Here is a 19,244-nt window from a genome sequence, read left to right as displayed (position 1 = left end):
ATTATAAACTTCTGTGAAGCACTTGTTGGGTCAAAGTGCTCACCACACCTCTAGATAAGTTCCTTAAGGGGTCTACTTTCCAAAATGGTGTCACTTGTGGGGATTTCAATGTTTAGGCACATCAGGGGCTCTCCAAACGCAACATGGCATCCCATCTCAATTCCAGTCAATTTTGCATTGAAAAGTAAAATGGCGCTCCTTCCCTTCCGAGCTCTGCCATACGCCCAAACAATGGTTTACACCCATATACGGGGTATCAGCGTACTCAGGACAAATTGGCCAACAATTTTTGAGGTTCAATTTCTTCTCTTACTCTTGGGAAAATAAAAAATTGGGGGCGAAAAGATCATTTTTGTGAAAAAATATGATTTTTTATTTTTACGGCTCTGCATTATAAACTTCTGTGAAGCAATTGGTGGGTCAAAGTGGTCACCACACATCTAGATAAGTTCCTTAGGGTGTCTACTTTCCAAAATGGTGTCACTTGTGGGGGGTTTCAATGTTTAGGCACATCAGTGGCTCTCCAAACGCAACATGGTGTCCCATCTCAATTCCTGTCAATTTTGCATTTAAAAGTCAAATGGCGCTCCTTCCCTTCCGAGCTCTGCCATGCGCCCAAACAGTGGTTTACCCCCACATATGGGGTATCAGCGTACTCAGTACAGATTGTACAACAATGTTTGGCATCCATTTTATCCTGTTACCCTTGGTAAAATAAAACAAATTGGAGCTGAAATAAATTTTGTGTGAAAAAAAGTTAAATATTCATTTTTATTTAAACATTCCAAAAATTCCTGTGAAACCCCTGAAGGGTTAATAAACTTCTTGAATGTGGTTTTGAGCACCTTGAGGGGTGCAGTTTTTAGAATGGTGTCACACTTGGGTATTTTCTATCATATAGACCCCTCAAAATGACATCAAATGAGATGTGGTCCCTAAAAAAAAATGGTGTTGTAAAAATGAGAAATTGCTGGTCAACTTTGAACCCTTATAACTCCCTAACAAAAAAAAATTTTGGTTCCAAAATTGTGCTGATGTAAAGGAGACATGTGGGAAATGTTACTTATTAAGTATTTTGCGTGACATATCTCTGTGATTTAAGGGCATAAAAATTTAAAGTTGGAAAATTGCAAAATTTTCAAAATTTTCGCCAAATTTCCGTTTTTTTCACAAATAAACGCAAGTTATATCGAATAAATGTTACTACTAAAATGAAGTACAATATGTCACGAGAAAACAATGTCAGAATCGCCAAGATCCGTTGAAGCGTTCCAGAGTTATAACCTCATAAAGGGACAGTGGTCAGAATTGTAAAAATTGGCCCGGTCATTAACGTGCAAACCACCCTCGGGGCTTAAGGGGTTAAGAAGGAGGAAACCCAGAGTTTGGTGATGTCCATGGGTTCCAGACTTAAGGCAGTGATTGCCTCCAAAGGATTTGCAACAAAATATTGAAAATAAAAATATTTTGTTTGGGTTATGTTTATTTGTCCAATTACTTTTGACCTCCTAAAATGTGGAGTGTTTGTAAAGAAATGTGTACAATTCCTACATTTTCTATCAGATATTTTTGTTCAACCCTTCAAATTAAACGTTACAATCTGCACTTGAATTCTGTTGTAGAGGTTTCATTTCAAATCCAATGTGGTGGCATGCAGAGCCCAACTCGCGAAAATTGTGTCACTGTCCAAATATTTCTGGCCCTAACTGTACATACTACATATATAAAACATACTACATACATACTACATACATACATACATACTACATACAATACATTCTTACATTACATACAATACATACAAATAGACATACAGTACATAGAACATAGATTACATACTCACCATCACTTGTCACTTTGATCCCTGAAACCAGTGTCATCTGTAAAAAATATTAAAATAACAAAGAACCAATATACTCCCTGATCCGCTGAAATCCACGAGTGTCCCACGACGATCTCCTGTGGAGAACAGCAGCATCAGCTGATGCGACCTCTCTCTAGGGGCTCCAGGAATAGAATGACGGGAGGAAGGTATCCTTCCACACTGTATTCCACCGCCACTGTAAAAAAATAGTCCCTAGTTTCACTTTTGGCATTGCTGTCTGAGAAAGTGAAGTGAAGACAGTAGGTAATCAAGTGATATGATTACGCTGCTGTACATCCTTGATCTTTGCAGTGTTGGGGTCAGAGATTAAATTGTATTTATACCTAAAAGACACAAGCACAATTTAGAGCATGAGGCTGGCCTTCCTGTTCTCTAAGCAGGCTGTCAGTTTGACAACTGGCTTGGAGAATGACCAAACTGACAATTTTTCCATTATTGTAACCCTTTTTTGTGGGCTTATCGAGTACATAAAAAAGGACATAAAAAAACCAACCATTTTTTGCCCCAAACATGTTTTTTCAATGCATTTTTGGCACCTCCATGTTTACAGGTGAAACACCCTTAAAAAAACACCTATAACACCATAATTTTTTTTCTTTTTCCTCCCCTTTTTAAAGAGCCAGAAGTTTTCTTATTTTTCCATCCACATAGCTGTGTGAGGGCTTGTTTTTGGTGGAACGAGTTGTACTTTTGAATGACATCATTCATTCTACCGCGTAGTGTACTGGCAAATGGGGAAAAAATTCCAAGTGCATTGCAATTGGAAAAAAATGCAATTCCATAATTGTTTTTTTTTTTTTTTAATTACCATGCTCGCTGTATAGTAAAATTGACTTGCCATTGTGATTCTCCAGGTCAGTACCAGTACGCAGATACCAAATATATAGTTTTTTTATTGAAGTCATGAAACAAAATTAGGAAATTTGCAAAAAAAAAAAAAAAGTTGCATTTGTTGACACTCGTAACGCTTTTTTTTTGGATATGGGGTGGGTGAGGCCTTCTTTTTTACACTCTGAGCTGATGTTTTTATTAATACCATTTTGGGTACATATGATAATTCAATCACCTTATTGCTTTTGCTGGGGGCAAAATCCTGTAAATCTGGCATTTTGATTTTTTTTTTCTCGTTGCACCATTTACCGAACAGATTAATTTACCTTACATTTTGATATATCGGCCTTTTACGAATGCAGCGATACCAAAAGGGGGATGATTTGAACTTTTTTTATATTTTTAAAAACTTATATTTTTACTTTTTACTGTATTTAATAATCTTGGTGGACTTGAGGTTGTGATTGTCTGATGGCTTGTGCTGTACACAGAAGTGCATCAGATGTTCTCTTAGGCTGGTTTCACACTTGCATTTTAAAACGCATGCGTTTAAAAAAAAACGTATGGTGAAAAAACGCATGTAAACGCGTGCAAACGCTGCATTTTTTAGACGCATGCGTTTTTGCATGTGGTGAAAAATACGCAGCGTTTTGACGCGTTTACATGCGTTTTTTCATGCGTTTCCATTTTTTAAACGTATGATGAGAAGTGTGTGACAGCTGCCAATCATCAAAATCAAGTAAAAAACCCACTATAAACAGAAATAGCTAGGGTTAGGGTTAGGGTTAGGGATAGGGATCCTAACCCTAACCCTACCCCTAACCCTACCCCTAACCCTAACCCTAACCCTACCCCTAACCCTAACCCTTGGGATCCTAACCCTAACCCTACCCCTAACCCTAAAGGGATCCTAACCCTAACCCTTAGGGTTATGGTTAAGGTTAGGGTTAGGGGTAGGGTTAAGGTTAGGGTTAGGGTTAGGGTTAGGATCCCTAGGGTTAGGGTTAGGGGTAGGGTTAGGGTTAGGTGTAGGGTTAGGGTTAGGGTTAGGGTTAGGGTTAGGATGCCAAGGGTTAGGGTTAGGATCCCTTTAGGGTTAGGGTTAGGGTGGGGGGTGGCATATCAGTGTGTTTTCTGTTTTTTTTCTATAAAAACGCATGCATTTTTAACGCAACCAAACGCATGTGCTTAAAAACGCATGCATTTACATAGACAGCAATAGGTTTTTTGCCGCAATAAAACGCATGCGGTTTTTTTGCGGCAAAAAAAGCCGCTAAAAATTACTATATGTTGCATTTCTGCAACACAACGCATGCATAGAAAAGACGCATTCAGCTGCAAAAAGGGGTAAAAACGCATGCAAAAAACGCATGCGTTTTTAATGTTAAGTATATGGAAAAAAATGCATGCTTTTTTTGCGCAAAAGCGCAGCGGCAAAAAACGCAAATGTGAAACCAGCCTTAAGTGCATATTGTTGCTTGCTCTCTTAATTGCACTATTGGGGTATTTCACGATGTTGGCTTTGTAATACTGACAACTTCAATTGGTGTAATAGCTCTTCCACTGTTCAGCATCCTCTTCTCATTCACACCTGTCCTTCTGCCTTGGAGTGTGCAGGAGGACCTGTAGTGCCCTTTACCTGTGCCATCCTGGAGTTTTACAAGAGCCAACACTCTGGCCGGACCTCAGCCAAAAAGTCTGTTAGGTTTCTTGTTCCTGCCACCTGTCTGATGCCTGTCCTTCACCAGTCTACCATTTATGACCAAACTCCACATGCCTTCACCCATGCTCTGCCTGTTTCCTGCTTGTCACTTTGGTATCACGTACTGGTGTATATTTCCTAACTGCATGAAACCCGTTGCGTACACTTTTCTGGGGTAAAGAGACTTGGAACCTGGGTAACCTGGGTAAAGAGACTTGGAATCCCTCCGGGAAAGGCGGCTCATTGGTTAAGCCTACATCAAATCTTCTAGTGACCCTATGGGTCTCCTTATCACCATTAGGCCTCTGTCACATAGGCAGATCAGCTGCTATGGGGCCCAGCAACTAAGAAGGGAGATCTCCACACAGATGTGATATACACATAATAATGGAATGAACTGTGAGGAAAGGAGAAGGATATGGAAGATGAAATGGGGCCCAAGTTCCATAATTACATTCTATAACTAAATGTTACGCCCTGCTGTGTGCATTATCACTTTTCTGTCACGTCATTTTTTGCATTATTATTGAGCAATGGTATTACTGTACTATCACTGTACTATAACATGATTGCACACATTATACCTGAACAGTGACATCATTATTAGTATTTATTCGCACTCTGTGATGTCACTGTGTGCATGACACTCTTGACATCATTATTAGTATGTATACCCGCTGTGATCTCACTGTGTGCATGATGACATTCCTGACATCATTATTAGTATGTGTTCCCACTCTGTGATGTCACTGTGTGCATGGTGACTCTCATGGCATCATTATTAGTATGTATGCCCACTCAGTGATGTCACTGTGTGCATGATGACATCCTTGACATCATTATTAGTATATATGCCTGCTCAGTGATCTCACCGTGTGCACGAAGACATTCCTGACATCATTATTAGTATGTATTCCCACTCTGTGATGTCACTGTGTGCATGGTGACTCTCATGGCATCATTATTAGTATGTATGCCCGCTCAGTGATGTCACTGTGTGCATGATGATATTCCTGACATCATTATTAGTGTGCATGCCCGCTCAGTGATGTCACTGTATGCATGATGACATTCCTGACATCATTATTAGTATTTTTGCCCGCTCAGTGATCTCACTGTGCGTATGATGACATCCCTGACATCATTGTGTAAGTGGGTAAGAGCTGGCTCAGGGATAGGAAACAAAGGCTAAACCGTCAATGAAAAACACCTGGGTGTATGGGTGGACAACAATCGCACATTTAGTGGCCAGTGTCAGGCAGCTGCTACAAAGGCAAATAAAACAATGGGATGCATTAACCCCTTCATGACCCACCCTATTTTGACCTTAAAGACCTTGCCGTTTTTTGCAATTCTGACCAGTGTCCCTTTATGAGGTAATAACTCAGGAACGCTTCAATGGATCCTAGCGGTTCTGAGATTGTTTTTTCGTGACATATTGGGCTTCATGGTAGTGGTAAATTTAGGTCAATAAATTCTGTGTTTATTTGTGATAAAAACGGAAATTTGGCGAAAATTTCGAAAATTTCGCAATTTTCACATTTTGAATTTTTATTCTGTTAAACCAGAGAGTTATGTGACACAAAATAGTTAATAAATAACATTTCCCACATGTATACTTTACATCAGCACAATTTTGGAAACAACATTTTTTTTTGCAAGGAAGTTATAAGGGTTAAAATTTGACCAGCGATTTCTCATTTTTACAACGAAATTTACAAAACCATTTTTTTTAGGGACCACCTCACATTTGAAGTCAGATTGAGGGGTCTATATGGCTGAAAATACCCAAAAGTGACACCATTCTAAAAACTGCACCCCTCAAGGTGCACAAAACCACATTCAAGAAGTTTATTAACCCTTCAGGTACTTCACAGCAGCAGAAGCAACATGGAAGGAAAAAATGAACATTTAACTTTTTAGTCACAAAAATGATCTTTCAGCAACAATTTTTTTTATTTTACCAATGGTAAAAGGAGAAACTGAACCACGAAAGTTGTTGTCCAATTTGTCCTGAGTACACTGATACCTCATATGTTGGGGTAAACCACTGTTTGGGCGCACAGCAGGGCTTGGAAGGGAAGGAGCGCCATTTGACTTTTTGAATGAAAAATTGGCTGCACTCTTTAGCGGACATCATGTCACGTTTGGAGAGCCCCCGTGTGCCTAAAAATTGGAGCTCCCCCACAATTGACCCCATTTTGGAAACTAGACGCCCCAAGGAACTTATCTAGATGCATAGTGAGCACTTTAAACCCTCAGGTGCTTCACAAATTGATCCGTAAAAATGAAAAAATACTTTTTTTTCACAAAAAATTTCTTTTCGCCTCAATTTTTTCATTTTCACATGGGCAATAGGATAAAGTGGATCCTAAAATTTGTTGGGCAATTTCTCCCGAGTACGCCGATACCTCATATGTGGGGGTAAACCACTGTTTGGGCACACGGCAGGGCTCGGAAGGGAAGGCGCGCCTTTTGACTTTTTGAATGGAAAATTAGCTCCCATTGTTAGCGGACACCATGTCGCGTTTGGAGAGCCCCTGTGTGCCTAAACATTGGAGCTCCCCCACAATTGACCCCATTTTGGAAACTAGACCCCCCAAGGAACTTATCTAGATGCATATTGAGCACTTTAAACCCCCAGGTGCTTCACAGAAGTTTATAACGCAGAGCCATGAAAATAAAAAAAAATTTTTCTTTCCTCAAAAATTATTTTTTAGCCTGGAATTTCCTATTTTGCCAATGGTAATAGGAGAAATTGGACCATAAATGTTGTTGTCCAGTTTGTCTTGAGTACGCAGATACCCCATATGTGGGGGTAAACCACTGTTTGGGCGCATGGCAGGGCTCGGAAGGGAAGGCACGCCATTTGGCTTTTTAAATGGAAAATTAGCTCCAATCATTAGCGGACACCATGTCGCGTTTGGAGAGCCCCTGTGTGCCTAAACATTGGAGATCCCCCACAAATGACCCCATTTTGGAAACTAGACCCCCAAAGGAACTAATCTAGATGTGTGGTGAGGACTTTGAACCCTCAAGTGCTTCACAGAAGTTTATAACGCAGAGCCATGAAAAAAAAAAAAAAAATTATTTTCTCAAAAATGATTTTTAGCCCGCAATTTTTTATTTTCCCAAGGGTAACAGGAGAAATTTGACCCCAATATTTGTTGTCCAGTTTCTCCTGAGTACGGTGATACCCCATATGTGGGGGTAAACTACTGTTTGGACACATGCCGGGGCTCGGAAGTGAAGTAGTGAAGTTTTGAAATGCAGACTTTGATGGAATGCTCTACGGGCGTCACGTTGCGTTTGCAGAGCCCCTGATGTGGCTAAACAATAGAAACCCCCCACAAGTGACCCCATTTTGGAAACTAGACCCCGAAAGGAACTTATCTAGATGTGAGGTGAGCACTTTGAACCCCCAAATGCTTCACAGAAGTTTATAACACAGAGCAGTGAAAATAAAAAATCATTTTTCTTTCCTCAAAAATGATGTTTTAGCAAGCAATTTTTTATTTTCTCAATGGTAACAGGAGAAATTGGACCCCAGTAATTGTTGCGCAGTTTGTCCTGACTATGCTGGTACCCCATATGTGGGGGTAAACCACTGTTTGGGCACACATCGGGGCTCGGAAGGGAGGGAGCACCATTTGACTTTTTGAATAAAAGATTGGCTGGAATCAATGGTGGCGCCATGTTGCGTTTGGAGACCCCCTGATGTGCCTAAACAGTGGAAACCCCTCAATTCTAACGCCAACACACCCCTAACCCTTATCCCAACTGTAGCCGTAACCATAACCACACCCCTAACCACAACCCTAACCCCAACACACCCCTAACCCTAACCACAACCCTAATTCCAACCCTAACCCTAAGGCTATGTGCCCACGTTGCGGATTCGTGTGAGATTTTTCCGCACCATTTTTGAAAAATCCGCGTGTAAAAGACACTACGTTTTACCTGCGGATTTACCGCGATTTCCAATGTTTTTTGTGTGGATTTCACCTGCGGATTCCTATTGAGGATCAGGTGTAAAACGCTGCGGAATCCGCACAAAGAATTGACATGCTGCGGAAAATAGAACACAGCGTTTCCGCGCGGTATTTTCCGCACCATGGGCACAGCGGATTTGGTTTTCCATATGTTTACATGGTACTGTAAACCTGATGGAACACTGCTGCGGATCCGCAGCGGCCAATCCGCTGCGGATCCGCAGCCAAATTCGCACCGTGTGCACATAGCCTAATTCTAAAGGTATGTGCACACGCTGCGGAAAACGCTGCGGATCCGCAGCAGTTTCCCATGAGTTTGCATTTCAATGTAAACCTATGGGAAACAAAAATCGCAGTGCACATGCTGCAGAAAAACTGCACGGAAACGCAGCGGTTTACATTCCGCAGCATGTCACTTCTTTCTGCGGATTCCACAGCGGTTTTACAACTGCTCCAATAGAAAATCGCAGTTGTAAAACCGCAGTGAAATGCGCAGAAAAACCGCGGTAAATCCGCAATAAATCCACAGCGGTTTAGCACTGCGGATTTATCAAATCCGCTGCGGAAAAATCCGCAGAGGACCAGAATACGTGTGCACATACCGAAACCCTAACCCTACCCCTACCTCTAACCCTACCCCTAACCCTACCCCTAACCCTACCCTAACCCTACCCCTAACCCTACCCCTACCCCTACCCCTAACCATAGTTCTAACTCCAACCTTAGTGGAAAAAAAAAATCTTTATTTTTTTATTGTCCCTACCTATGGGGGACAAAGGGGGGGGTCATTTACTGTTTTTTTTATTTTGATCACTGTGATAGGTTTTATCACAGAGATCAAAATTCACATTGGAACGAATCTGCCGGCCGGCAGATTCGGCGGGTGCACTGCGCATGCGCCCGCCATTTTGGAACATGGCGGCGCCCAGGAAAGAAGAAGGACGGACCCCGGGAGGCTAGTTAAGTATAAGGGGGGGAGATCAGGGCACGGGGGGGGGCGTCGGAGCACGGGGGGGTGGATCGGAGCATGGGGGGGTGGATCGGTGTGCGGGCGGGTGGATCGGTGTGCGGGCGGGTGGATCGGTGTGCGGGCGGGTGGATCGGTGTGTGGGGGGGTGGATCGGTGTGCAGGGGGGGTGGATTGGAGCACGGGGGTGGGATTGGAGCACGGGGGGAGCGGACAGGAGGACGGGGGAGTGGAGCACAGGACGGAGGGGAGCGGACCACAGATCGGAGGGCTGGGGGGGCGATCGGTGGGGTGGGGTGGGGGCACAAAAGTGTTTCCAGCCATGGCCGATGATATTGCAGCATCGGCCATGGCTGGATTGTAATATTTCACCAGTTTTTTAGGTGAAATATTACAAATCGCTCTGATTGGCAGTTTCACTTTCAACAGCCAATCAGAGCGATCGTAGCCACGGGGGGGGGGAAGCCACCCCCCCTGGGCTAAACTACCACTCCCCCCGTCCCTGCAGGCCGGGTGAAAATGGAGTTAACCCTTTCACCCAGCCTGCAGGAGCCCAATCCGGCCATGACAGATATGCTGCGTCACAGGTCGGATTGGCACGGGTTTTCATGACGCATACGCTGCGTCAAAGGTCGGGAAGGGGTTAAAAGAGGCATAGATGCTCATGAGGAGAACATAATTTTACCTCTATACAAGTCACTAGTGCGACCACACTTAGAATACTGTGCACAGTTCTGGTCTCTGGTGTATAAGAAAGACATAGCTGAACTAGAGCGGGTGCAGAGGAGAGCGACCAAGGTTATTAGAGGACTGGGGGGTCTGCAATACCAAGATAGGTTACTACACTTGGGGCTATTTAGTTTGGAAAAACGAAGACTAAGGGGTGATCTTATGTTAATGTATAAATATATGAGGGGACAGTACAAAGACCTTTCTGATGATCTTTTTAATCATAGACCTGAAACAGGGACAAGGGGGCATCCTCTATGTCTGGAGGAAGAAGGTTTAAGCATAATCACAGATGCGGATTCTTTACTGTAAGAGCAGTGAGACTATGGAACTCTCTGCCGTATGATGGTGTAATGAGTGATTCATTACTTAAATTTAAGAGGGGACTGGATACCTTTCTGGAAAAGTATAATGTTGCAGGTTATATATACTAGATTCCTTGATAGGGCGTTGTTCCAGGGAACTAGTCTGATTGCCGCATGGAGTCAGAAAGGAATTTTTTCCCCAATGTGGAGCTTACTCTGCCACGTGGTTTTCTTTGCCTTCCTCTGGATCAACATGTTAGGGCATGTTAGGTTAGGCTATGGGTTGAACTAGATGGACTTAAAGTTTTCCTTCAACCTTAATAACTATGTTACTAAGTTACTATTATTAGTACGTATGCCCGCTCAGTGATGTCACTGTATGCATGATGACACTCCTGACATCATTATTAGTATGTATGCACACTCTGTGATGTCACTGTGTTCATGATGACACTCCTGACATCACTATTAGTATGTATGCACACTCTGTGATGTCACTGTGTGCATGATGACACTCCTGACATCAGTATTAGTATGTATGCACACTCTGTGATGTCACTGTGTGCATGATGACACTCCTGACATCATTATTAGTAAGTACAGCATGGCCACTCTGTGATGTCGCTGTGTGCATGGTGACACTCCTGACATCATTATTAGTATGTATGCACACTCTGTGATGTCACTGTGTTCATGATGACACTCCTGACATCACTATTAGTATGTATGCACACTCTGTGATGTCACTGTGTGCATGTTGACACTCCTGACATCATTATTAGTAAGTACAGCATGGCCACTCTGTGATGTCGCTGTGTGCATGGTGACACTCCTGACATCATTATTAATATGTATGCCCAATTTGTCATGTCACTGTGTGCATGATAACAATCATTTTATGACATAATAGTATGCATTACTTGCTATAATGCTATTATATCATTTTATGGCTTCTTCAACCTATTTTGCTATTTGCAATAATTATTTGATAGTGGCACTGAAATAAAATCATTCTTTTTATTACAGCCTTACACTATGGCTGGTCCGGATAACTATAGCAATTGTTACCATCCACCTCTCGTGTCTCCCCTTTTCCCCATAGTTTGTAAGCTTGCGAGCAGGGCCCTCACTCCTCCTGGTATCTGTTTTGAACTGTATTTCTGTTATGCTGTAATGTCTATTGTCTGTACAAGTCCCCTCTATAATTTGTAAAGCGCTGCGGAATATGTTGGCGCTATATAAATAAAAATTATTATTATTATTATTATTTTATTGCAAATGTCTCAGAGTTGTATTGTACAAGAATTAATAGCTGTTCTTATTTTCTTCTTCAAGTCTTCAAACATTTTATAACATTTTTACCTTTTCCTTGTCGAACAAAGTGGACATTTTAGTATACAAAAAAACGAAGCCAAAAGTAATGTTAGCAACACAAGGTGATATCTGATCTGTTACAAAGGTAAAGCAAAGAGCACAATCCAACTCTCACTGCCAGAATCATTGCGTGTTCTGGTTTGTTACACAATCTTAGTTCCAAGAACAATGGTAATGATGATGTGAATGAAAACTGAGGAACACATGTAGATTAGCAACATTCACATGACTCCACAGTGTAGAAACTGTCAACAAGTAGGTTTATTAAAAGCATGTCACAGGCTGGCTGTGGATACAAGCCAGATCCCCCGAGTGACAAAATATATATATTATTTTTTTTGTAAAGCAAAATGACTGTTTTCATAGTCAGTGCCATGATACGTCTAGGCTACCACACAGAGCAGTATATTAGACAAAATATATTTTTATTACATCACAGGCTGCTTCCTTCCCCCTAACAAGAACCTAAACTCCTAGAGTAACTGCAATAGTAACACAACCCTAAGGATAGAGAGAACAGAGTCAGAAAAATGGGCGCAGTGGTGTAGAGGCGGTATCCACCGCTGGGGAGAGTAGAACGTCGTTCTTAGGGAAATCCCTGTTACTGATGAAGGTCACATGTGTGGACCGAAACATTTCACTTGTAGATTGTGAGCCTTCGCGGGCAGGGTCCTCACTCCTCTTGTACCAGTTATGACTTCTATTGTTTAAGATTATTGTACTTGTTTTTATTATGTATACCCCTCCTCACATGTAAAGCGCCATGGAATAAATGGCACTATAACAATAAATAATAATAATAATTTTGGATTGCAATCGCTACAAATCAATCATTCTGAGCGCAAAGCTTCACATCTGCTACAGTACGAGATAGCATCCTACTTGGCACCAGCGCTCCAGAGGTTCTTTTGTTATTTGTAAATTGCTAACGACATAGAAGGTAGTGAAACCCATCTCCTTCTATCTCCTTGGCAGTGAGCGGATCACATTCTGCCGATTCACGAGCTTGTATAAAATTTATGGTCAATTAGCCTATTTCACTGCCAATAAAATAGTAATATATGAGCACGTTGGGCAGTTAAACATGGGATGCGGTGAAGTGCGACCCATGGGAGTCGCATTCCTTTGAGGAGCCTAGTTGTGCAACCAGGGATCTCCAACCTGTAACACTCCAGCTCCTACAGAACTACAACTCCTACCAAGCCCTGACAGCCCAGGGAAATTGGGAATTGGTAGTGTGCGAATAGTGGAGATCCGCTAGCTAGAGATCACTGTTGTATGGAACAAGTGTGAGATTATCTATTATCTACTGGTTAGGACCGATTCCGAAATAAAGCACCAGTTATATGAACCCTTCATTCCTGCCTTTGGGCTGCTACGTGCTTTCATCAGGATGGATTTCTTTACATGCTCTTACCAAGGGCTGGTGACAGCACCAAGCAAACTTGGCCAAATACCAGGGTCCACTGGGCTGAGGGCCCATGGAGACCAGGGTCAATGTTCTCTACGTTTGTCACGATGAGATTGGGTTTGACGGGCGACAACGTGCAGTAAGTTTATCATGTATTTGTCCTGCTCCTATCTGTCTAAATCTATCACAATATAAAGGGGTCTACCCTCACATGTGGCATCACTACAGTAGGTGCAGGGCTTGCAGTCATACCGGGCCCCTGCCGCTTAGGGGGGCTAAGGACCTGTGATAGTTGGAAGCCTTGGTAGAAATTTTGCACTGGGGTCAACCGACTTCAAATTACGCCACTGACCATCACCATATTTTATTATACATCATTCTTGCACAGACCAAATCAATTAGTGTATCCAAACTTAGCAGAAGTATGAGGAGTGGAGACATATGCACAAATATATCAAGACAAAAGATTAGGTAATATTTCTGCAGGAATCTTCACATAGCTTCCATAGTCTTGGTAGCCCAACTACAGGCTGCAAATGAGGCACAGACTGTAGACTGTTGTAGCTGACATGTAGGCAGGGAAGGAGCAGGGAATGCCTCAGCATAGAAGGAATGTTTGACTCTTCTGCTGTTTCCCACCTACGGCACCACTTTTGCACATGGTTTGTGTCTTCTATTTCAGTTCAGTGCCATTCAAGTCAGCAAAGCTGGGCTGCACTTCCAGACAAATCCCATGGGCAAGAGTGGAGCTGTTTTGTGGAAATAAAATAAACTCTTTTTAATTCGAGTTTTTTGAACAGACATGTATGATACATAATGATGTGCATTACTAATTACAAACAACTTAAGGAATTCAATATACAGAATAAAGCTTTAAGGTTCTGTAATACAATGCTTCTTATATACAGCATATTCATTTACACCGATGCAGCTATACTGATAAAATAAATAAACTATACTGGTGTAAGTAGTATCTATAATAATACTGATCATGTTTAGGTTCCGTCCATATAGTTCTTCTATATAAGTTAACTAAATAAATGCTTGGAGGACAACAGGTCCCGGGATGCCACAGCTCTGCCAGCATTTGTAAGGATCAACCAAAATGTTGACATAGAAGGCGACTATTTAAATATTAAAAAGAATGCATAGAAGGATTTACGATGCATTTTATTACTTCCCCCATAAGCTACTCAGATGATATAATTGCTTTCTGTAACCGCTTCTTTACCCGGAGGGTCTGTAGTTTACTGCACAGCAGCTCTTACGGTAACTTAATGAGTTAGTTGGCTGGTCATCCGTGATTGCGGCATGGTGTCACTTCTATAAAGGGGAAGGCATTTTTTTTTAATCGAGAGTCATACTGGACTTTACAGGATAATTTAGTATCCAGCATTTGCCATAGCTAGGTTTATTCTTTTAAAAAATAATATTTTAGAGGATTGGAACTTGCATAAATTAGTGACCATGAATTCCAGATTTTCAAACCTTCAGGTAGTCGTTTTTCAGTCTGCTTAGTCTAGCACCATGACTCCGAATAGTTAAGGAGAGAAGTTCGTGTTTATCCCTTAGCCCCAGGGAAACGTCTAAAGTTTCCTTGAGAACAGCTCTTGTGTGGATCATCATATCCACAAAGTCGTCATTTAACCCCTTCAACTCGCTCTTCTCACTCTCCTGGCTCTGCCTAAACTTTAACTCAAGTTCTGTTAAAGACTTGTCTGAGTTGGAGAAGGCTTCGCTTATCTGTGACGACTCCCTTCCCAGATACTTTCCGTAACTTTCTTCGCCATCCAAGTCGTAAGATATGCTTTTGCCAATGCTTTCAAGCACTCTTTCCGCATCTTCAATCTGTCTTTTTATGACAATGAACTCTTCTTTTAAGGAGAGAGATTGTCCATCCCCTGGACAGGATCTTTCATCCGTCACTCTGAAGAGCATCTGACACTTCTCAGGGTCATCATTCTCCTCATAGTCCCCATCAGGAACAAAGTAATGGTGCAAAGTCCCATTAGACATTTCTGGCTGAAGGGGTCCATTGTAAAAACCGTAGCACAGGTTGCCCAAAATTCCAAAGCAGAGAAGATGAAATCCAGTCATTATCACTTGCACGTCTCTGCAGCACCAGAAGCAAGGTATGAAATTTGTGAATCTATGACAGTTGGGTGTCACCGGAGTAAAACGTCTATAACTCCCATGCAATGCTCAAGCATAAATATTCCCTCTAGACGTCTGGATCCACCCTTTACATTCCACAAGCAGATGATATTTGCAAGCCAAATGAAATATTGTCCCGTGGTCTCCAGATCTACAGCACCTTCAAAGTCCAAATCTGCTTGAATTCAATCCTTTTTGGTTTTCAGGCAAAATGTTGTCAGTATTCCGTCTGTATGGCAAAGGAGAGTTCATATATAAGTATTACCAGATCAAGAAAAGCCTTCTTATGGAGCAGTAGGAGTAACACCCGGCTTGTCTGTGGTGAGCAAGATTTGTCTCTTCTGCTGGATGCTACTACACTATTTCAACATCTGGGCTGCTGTTAGTGAGTTTTTTTTTTTTTTTTTGGCTAATGACATGCCTTAGCAGAGGTATCTGCTCTCAAATTACAGCATGATTTCGTCATTGTAGGAGCTAAGAAAAAAAAAGTTCTGCAGAAGAATCCTTTCGGTAGGTCCCAGTCATTAAAGCTCTTTAAGCATTTCTTCCTTCCAGCTACACAAAAAAAAAAAAAAATACGGCAAACAAAGCATATCACATCCACCAATGGATTTGGACACCGTCGAAGCATTACGTCAGCAACGAAAGAGTTACCAAGGGAAGCACGTGGGGAACTATAAATAAGCACGAGCCATTTCGGGTGTGGAGCTCCAAGATGGAATTTCAAAGCTGTTTTCCAGTTCTTTGCTGGGACAAAAACAATATTTATATTACCAGACAATATTACCCAGTGTTTTTCTCCCGAACATCATCAGAGAAAAGAAATATGGGAAACCAAGAAGTGTCATTTAGGTCAACTATTAGGTGTTCTTGAAGGACACATGGTCACGGTAGAGAGCCGATCCTTAGGGCACCAAAAGGCATAGAAGGTACAGGTGGCAGGTTACACTGCAGGGCTCAGAACACTACTATGTGCCAATAAACTTGGCATTTCCTGGAGACATTAAACTACTGTAACATTCTCTCCACCTCCAGTCGAAGCTGCAACTCTGCCTGTGGGCTTGGACTGGCCTCTTAGTGGCATGGCCCATCCTAAGCTTGATTCTCATGTAGCATTCACATCTGACTGAATTATGACTACTAACAATCCTTTTCTTAAATTTCACAGCCTCTTTTTGCTGTATCATTAGAAATTAGTCACATATGGTATACATAAAAGAAACCTGAAAGCTGATATATGATTCATGCACCACAAGCATCATGTAACAGACACTGTCTGTATCACTTCCACCAGGTATGTTTTACTTTTTAACACTAGGACTACTGGACTCGTGACCCCGGCTAGAACTACTGAATGTAGTCATTCTAACTACTGACTTGTTTTCGTTTATTTTTAGAGTTCCATTTGTGGTTATTTATTAATAATTATTTTTTTAATGTACTATTATTGTGAGATCCAACAGTAATGCTTTGGAATGTTTTCTTTCTGATTTTTCATATTTTTCTACAAGGAAATAACGAAAGTAAACTAAGTAAATCAATAATAATAGATGTTTTACTATCATTTATTATTAAAGTGCACACATATCAACAACAACTCAAGAACAACAATCAGAGAAAATGACTACTAGGTCAGTCAGTGCTCCTTCTCCTCAGTACCTGAAGAAGGCCGTTGGGTCGATACCGGTTGTACTTCATAATAACGTTTTGTTGAGATTCAGCTCCAATTCAACATTTTCCTTCTCCTCCTAAAAAGTACGGCATAATTGACCTTCTAAACATTTGTCCCTGCATGCTTCTGCAATTGTACAGTTCTTTATGTGAGTCAAGATAAATGAATCAAAAAATAATCGCCATGCACTCAAAGGACTATCACTAGGGTTGAGGGAAACGGATCGGACAATTTCAAAAATCGCCGTGAAACCCGACCCAATCCTAGTGTGGGATCGGTCATGAGGTCGGCGATCTTCGCGCCAAAGTTGCATTTCGTATTACGCTTTCAGCACCATTTCTCATCCAATGAAGGCGGACGCAGAGTGTGGGCAGCGTGATGACACAGGTCTCAGTCCCCACAATCTTAGAGAAGGGCATGACAGTGATTGGCTTGCTTTCTGCGGCATCACAGGTGCTATAAAGGGGCGTGCACGCCGACCACCATCTTACTTCTGCCGATCTTAGCATAGGGAGAGGTTGCTGCAGCTTCATCAGAAGAAGGGATATAGTTAGGGAGGGAAGATTAACCCCGAAACTGCTTGTGCTGTAGCGATTTCCACTGTCCAACACCACCTTTTTCTTTGCAGGGCAGGGACACTGGAGTTTTTTTTTTTTGTGCATCAGCTCTGTAGCTTATTGGGCTGCCCTATAAGGCTCAATGACAGCTGCATTGCTGTTTGTACACCGCTGTGCAAACAAACTGCTTTTTTAAAAGCAAAAATCCTGTTGCTCCTTTCTGCACAGTTATCTTGTTTCTTTGTCCAAACTTTTGTGTGCAGCAGTCCTTTTTATTGCTGCCATATTTTTTTTATATATCTGCTAGCCACGTTGTGCCATTTACATTGTGTAGTGTAATACACAGGGCCTGTTTTTTCCGCAGTCTCCCCCCCAAAAAAGTGAGATTTAAATTGACAACAAGTTTCTATACATCAGTTCTGTTTGTCGTATATCTGCCAGCCACGTTGTGCCACTTACATTGTGTAGTGTAATACACACGGCCTGTTTTTTTCCGCAGTCTCCCCCCAAAAAAAGTGACATTTAAATTGCCAACAAGTTGATATACACCTTCTACCTTGTTTTACAGTAACATATAATGGTTGCTATTTTGGTTAGATTTTCCCAAAAAATGGGGAAGTCTGGTGTAAGAGGCCGTGGGCGGTCGTTGCCAGCTGGTACTGATGGTGGTGGTGGTGGTGGAGCATCTGGTGGTAGCGGGAAAAGCAAAATAGCAGTTTAGGCTGGAGGTGTTGAGCCAGCGTCATCGTCTGGCTACACAAGGACTCGAAGGCTCCCTTATCTGGGAGTGGGAAAACAGCTTTTAAAGCCGGAGCAGCAGGAAAAAGTTTTGGCTTTCCTTGCTGACTCAGCCTCTAGCTCTTTCGCCTCCTCTTCCGAAAGTTCAAAATATAAAAGCAGCGAGTCGTCAGTGGATGGTCCCGGTCAGGACCAAGTCGCTTCCTTGTGTCCTTCACCCAAAGCAAAAGTGAAGGATGTGTCAAGTGACACTACAGGTTACTCCATGGAGCTCTTTACACATACCGTTCCAGGGTTAGAAAGGGAAATAGTTAACAGCCCATTACAAGATGAATCGGACATGGAGTGCACAGATGCACAGCCACAGCTAGATTATTATGCTGTTCCATTGACTCAGATCACTGCATTGCCCTCACAGTGTACTGAGCCAGAATCTGACCCTGATGAGACTATGGTGCCCCGTCCCGAACGCTATAGCACCATACACAGTGACACAGAGGAAGGTGCACATGACATTGAAGAGGAGGTGATAGATGACCCAGTTGTTGACCCAGATTGGCAGCCATTAGGGGAACAGGGTGACGCTGGCAGTAGTTTTGAAGCGGAGGAGGATGATCCGCAGCAGGCATCTACATCGCAACAGCTTTCATCTGGCAGGCCCGTATCTGGCCAAAAACGTTTGACAAAAACACTTTTAGGACAACGTGGCCATCCGGTGAAAGGAGAACAGCATGCAATGCCTGAAAAGGTATTTTATAGTAGGAAGAGTGCAGTGTGGGAATTTTTTAACCAAGATCCAAATAATCATTGCAACATTATCTGTAAGAAATGCTCAAAGACCTTTAGCAGAGGGAAGAATGTCTAAAATTTTAATACAACGTGCATGCGTAGACATTTAACCAAGATGCACTTGCAAGCCTGGACTAA

General features: G+C 42.1%; 1 protein-coding gene across 1 annotated transcript; it reads right to left on the bottom strand.

Annotated features, from left to right (window-relative positions):
• Positions 1-11,660: 11,660 nt before the first annotated feature.
• On the bottom strand, positions 11,661-15,886 carry FIBIN (fin bud initiation factor homolog). Its single transcript, XM_069740547.1, has one exon. The coding sequence runs from the start codon at positions 15,291-15,293 to the stop codon at positions 14,679-14,681; it is 615 nt and encodes a 204-aa protein (XP_069596648.1). The 5' UTR covers positions 15,294-15,886; the 3' UTR covers positions 11,661-14,678.
• Positions 15,887-19,244: the final 3,358 nt, after the last annotated feature.

This window comes from Ranitomeya imitator, chromosome 9 (genome assembly GCF_032444005.1).
Source record: "Ranitomeya imitator isolate aRanImi1 chromosome 9, aRanImi1.pri, whole genome shotgun sequence".
In the NCBI taxonomy this organism is placed as follows: domain Eukaryota; kingdom Metazoa; phylum Chordata; class Amphibia; order Anura; family Dendrobatidae; genus Ranitomeya; species Ranitomeya imitator.
Note: the sequence above shows the minus strand (reverse complement) of the source record. Positions and strands in the feature narration are given on the sequence as shown.